At 34.6% G+C, this 4,746-nt stretch overlaps 1 protein-coding gene across 1 annotated transcript in view; it reads left to right on the forward strand.

Annotated features, from left to right (window-relative positions):
• The window catches only part of prrx1b (paired related homeobox 1b), a gene marked incomplete at its 3' end in the record, with an annotated part of 10,197 nt that overhangs the window by 1,061 nt on the left and 4,390 nt on the right, over positions 1-4,746 (forward strand). Inside the window, 1 exon segment of the mRNA XM_035654097.1 lies at positions 4,284-4,459. Coding sequence (XP_035509990.1) covers positions 4,284-4,459 — 176 coding nt within the window.

Consider the following 4,746-nt stretch of genomic DNA (forward strand, 5'->3'; position numbering starts at 1 on the left):
GGGGGGGGGGGGGGGGCAACAGAGAGTCCTGGAGGGAAAATGGCCTCAAATGTTCCTGAATACACATTCAAATGGATTAATGCAAACTAATATAAATTTGAAACCATTAATGTGCTCAGTTTAACGCGCGAGCAAAAGGAAATATTGTGATTTTAAGGAGAGAAAAGATTATTTTCTGTTTAAATATAATTTAAATAAAAAGAAGATATGACAGAAACATTCATAATAAATAAAATACCAGCTTGGGTTTGTAGTTTTACTTTGAAAATTTAGATTTTGCATTAAGAAAATAAAATGTTTAGTGTTTTAATGGTTTTAATCTTCAACCCCGGGGGGTCAGGACCCCCACTGAAGGGCCTGCCAGATACATCTGAAAGGTCACAAAATGTTTAACAGGATTTAGGAAGAAGACAGAAAAATATTAAAGCTTAATTAAATTCTGTTTGTTTTTTCTGATTTATTTCTGATCTTTAAATCTGAATGTTTATTGATTTTTAATTTTATTCTGAAGGAATAAAAAACAGCACAACACAGAAACAGTCAGATATTTCGCTCCAGATCATCCAACGACGAGCAAAAACAATTAAAACTAATATATTTAGTGTGAAGTGAAGTCGTTTTACACTAAAATGTCAAATCTGAGGATGAAAACTGACTTTTGGGTTTTTTTCTCAATAACTGATCAGTAGAAAGAAATTAAAATGAGCACTTTTCTTGTGGACTTCTGAACTTAATTTATGTAGTTTACCTAAAAAAATCACCTTCTGCTTTAATTTATAAAGTCACTAATGAACATAAAGACCTCGTACAAACATTGGTAAAATCAGCACAACTCACTCGTTCCACTGAAAATCATATCACGGAATTTATATAGTTTACAGCCAATTATTCAATTTATCTGTCGTCTCACAGCTGAGTTTTGTCGTTGGTAACTGTAATTAATGCAGAAACTTTTCATGCAAATTCACTAAAATGTAAAGAAAAATAAGCCAAAATAAATAAAACAAAAGAAACTGAAGAAAAAAAGGTTCTTAAAATGTAAAATGTATTTAACTGGCAGCAGCATTAAGTAGTGGTGGAGTATTAATAGTAATAGTAATATAATATTAATAGTAAAAAGCTGAATACACTCAAATATAAATGATTAAATTCATATTTTTATTTCACAAAATGAGGTTATTTTTTACTTTCATCTGCTGAATTCTGAATCCGACCTGTAAAAATGAAACTGTATTTAAAGTGAATTAACATCAGGAGTATTTATGGTTTTATTTAAAGGGCTCGCTCTGTTCTTTAAAGCAGCACATACACACAACAAGCTGTCTCCTGATTGGCTGAGACTGCAGGGGGAAGTTTTCCTCTAATTAGACGACATGGTGACAACAGAGCGTACACACTGCAGCATCAGAGTGTGTGACAATCAGCGAGTGTGTGCGTGTGTGTGTGTGTGTGTACAAGCAGTAAAACACAACCAGTAAAATACAAGTTGTACATTAAAGTCGGTGCTTTCTCTTAGTTCTCTAACAAAAGACAGAAATGTGCTTTTGTAGCATTAAAATATTCTTTTAATTCAGTTTCTTTAAGAGTTGTGGATATTAAACGCTTTCATTTTTTAAAGTCTTAACTCCACATTTTGAGGATTTCTTGAATCTTTTTGGAAGAAAATTTTTTTTCTTATTAAAATCAAACACCTTCTTCTCAGGTTGAGTAGAGGATATAAAACATTTTAGACTTACTGAGCGAACTCCTTCCACCGAGGAAGACCATGAGATTTGGTTGAAAGCTCAGAAAAAGATTTTTTTTCCAACATCGAGACTGAACTCTATCTGAAGATTGTGTCTGAAAGTCTTTTAAAGGTTTTGAAATTGCTGAAGACTTTTATTAAACAGCTTTTTGACCGTGATGGACGACAGATTCAAATCTTTTACTGAAGCAAAAATATGAATATCACAATTTAAAACAACTTCTTTACGAGTAAAAATCCTGCTTTCAATATTAGGAAGAAGTCAAATATTAAACAAGAAACCTGCAGATTATCTGAAGAATCACATTTACTGTCGGCTAAAACATAACGCTGCACAGATTCAAATCTTTTAATCAACATATTCAAACATATTGGAAATTATTAACTTTTGCTTAATTAAAAATCATTTCATGAGTCAGTTTTTTAAATTATGTGAACACCAAATAAACAAACACCATAAAGTGGGTCACGTTTATCTAAAAAGGATTATAAAAGACATAAAAACAACCAACATTTGTCCTCGAACGCTGATTTAATGCAAAGAAATAACTCCAAAAAACTTCAGACTACTAGAAAAAATAAATAATTTTAAAACTGTTGAATGACCGACAGAATTTTTACAGTTTTCAGGGTTTAAAGTCAAAACATTCAGTTTTATTTATTTATTTGAGTGTAAAATCAACGTGTGTGTGTGTGTGTGTGTGTGTAATCAGCAGGAACATGGATGATCACAGTCTCTGTTTTTGGATGTAAATGTGTTATTTTGTGGTCTTGTTGTGGTGGTTCCAGCCTGCAGGAGCGTTCACACTGAACACATGGAGCTGGATTATATATTTATCTTGTTCTGTTTGTTTGATAATCAGGAAACGAACCAAAGAACCAGTCTTTTTTTTTTTTAAACTCGGTGCTGTGTCTCTCATGCAGATACTTTTGGTTTTATTCGTCCAGGTTCAGAAATCTGTCGGATATTTATGGATGGGATTCAGTTTGTGGTGCTCATAACATTCAAAAAATTCATCTTTCCCCCCCAGAGACGTTGTTGTTGTCACTGGGTGGATGATCCACACTGGGAACTTGTTGCTGGGAACAAGATGTCACTCTGGAATTATTGTAATGCCAGTTGTTTCCATATAGCTGTTTTTAATGTGCGTCAGTGGGGCTTTTAGGACAGAAAGATTATTTTTCTTGGACATTTTTGGCTTTAATTGATAGAAAAAGGGTTGACTGTCGGACAGGAAGTGTGTGGAGAGAGCGAGGGACGGCGTCCAGGTTGGAAACAGGAACGTTGTAGTGAACGCTGACTGCGTCTTACCCACTGAGCCATATTTTGATGCACATTTCTTAACATTTTCTGTTAAAGTAGAGGATTGTGCAGCGTTGCTCTCGGAAAACAGAATTCCTTCACTTCAGTAGAAATATTGTAATGCAAACATAATAATAAAGTTTATTTGTATAGCGCTTTTCAAAACTAGTAACACAACAATAAAATACACAGAATAGTGTATGAAAAACAGGTCAGCACCGAGAAATAACTGAGCAATAAACCTTTAAAAAATATTACAACATTAATGAAACAGAGAAAAACGTAAAAACAACAGTTCAATTAAAAAGTTTGAGTCGTGAAAAATAAAGACAATTTATGAAAAGTGTGTGCAAAATGTTCCACGAGTACAGAAATATTAGCTGTACTCGCCTGTGTAAAGTAAAAGTACTCAGTAGCAGCTGAAGGTCAGGTGTTAGAGCAGGTTGGTCATTGATTATAAGTCTTTGATCAATTTAAAGTGATCAGTTAGTTTAAATTGTAACAATACACAATCATTTTTAATACTTTTTCTATAAACTGAACACACTCATGCAAACAGCGACCACAAATCCTGCTGAACAATTATTATAGATCACCTTTAAGACCTCAATAAAAAGCTAATAATAAGAGATAAAGAAAAAGAAAAACAAATGATGATAATCTGATGTATTTATGATCCTTCGTTATCTGGATGAACGTCAGTGATTCTGTTGTTTTAATTGATATTCACAAAATATCCAAACATATCTGCAATAATTGAATTAATCTGAATCTATTACAGCGAATGACAAACAAATAAATATCTTATTTATCAGGATCATAATAATGATTAGTGTAACAGGCGTCGAGTTTTCACCAGTTCACTCCTGTTTTTACCAAACAACCAACATCTGTCCTCCAACGCTGATTTAACACAAAGAAATAACCAGTTTGTTAAACTCTAAACAGCTTGAATGAAGTGAAATTCTGCTTTTTAGAGGTCCATGACCATTATGATTATGATGTCCATTATGATTATTATTAATGTCTGACGGAGGTCTGAGGGGGCTCCACAGTGAATGCAGCGAGCTCTTTTTATTATTACATTTTGATGAGGTCTGACACGGGGCTTCAGACCTCTTTTTGTTATTTTACCTCCTCCGGCAGAGTGTCTGCAGCCACAAAGAACAACCTTGTGAAGTCTTGTGAAGGTTATATAACACCACCTTCTTCTTCTTCTACTTATTCTGCCTGCAGATGAACAAATGAACACGGAGGAGAAGAAGAAGAGGAAGCAGCGCAGGAACAGGACCACCTTCAACAGCAGCCAGCTCCAGGCTCTGGAGAGGGTGTTCGAGAGGACACACTACCCCGACGCCTTCGTCAGGGAGGACCTGGCCCGCCGGGTCAACCTCACCGAGGCCAGAGTCCAGGTACGAACGGGGACGTCGCTGCAGACTGTTAGTTTCCTTCAGACCTCGAGGCTCATGCAGAGCAGCCAAGAGTGGATGTTTCTAGCTTTAACAGAAAAGATTAAAATATATTAAAATATAATTTTTTGTGAAATGTCCTTTAAAGTAAAGATGAAATAGAAAATGACCTTTTAACCCTCTAAGATTAAACCCTGCTCATATTGTTCCCCTGTTTAACAATAAATGCCAAAATATCCAATCATTATATTATATATTATAATCTCATGACATTCACCCGTCAATCAATC

The sequence above is a fragment of the Morone saxatilis genome, unplaced genomic scaffold (assembly GCF_004916995.1).
Source record: "Morone saxatilis isolate NCDOM2014 unplaced genomic scaffold, NCSU_SB_2.0 Contig12, whole genome shotgun sequence".
NCBI classification, from domain to species: Eukaryota; Metazoa; Chordata; class Actinopteri; family Moronidae; genus Morone; species Morone saxatilis.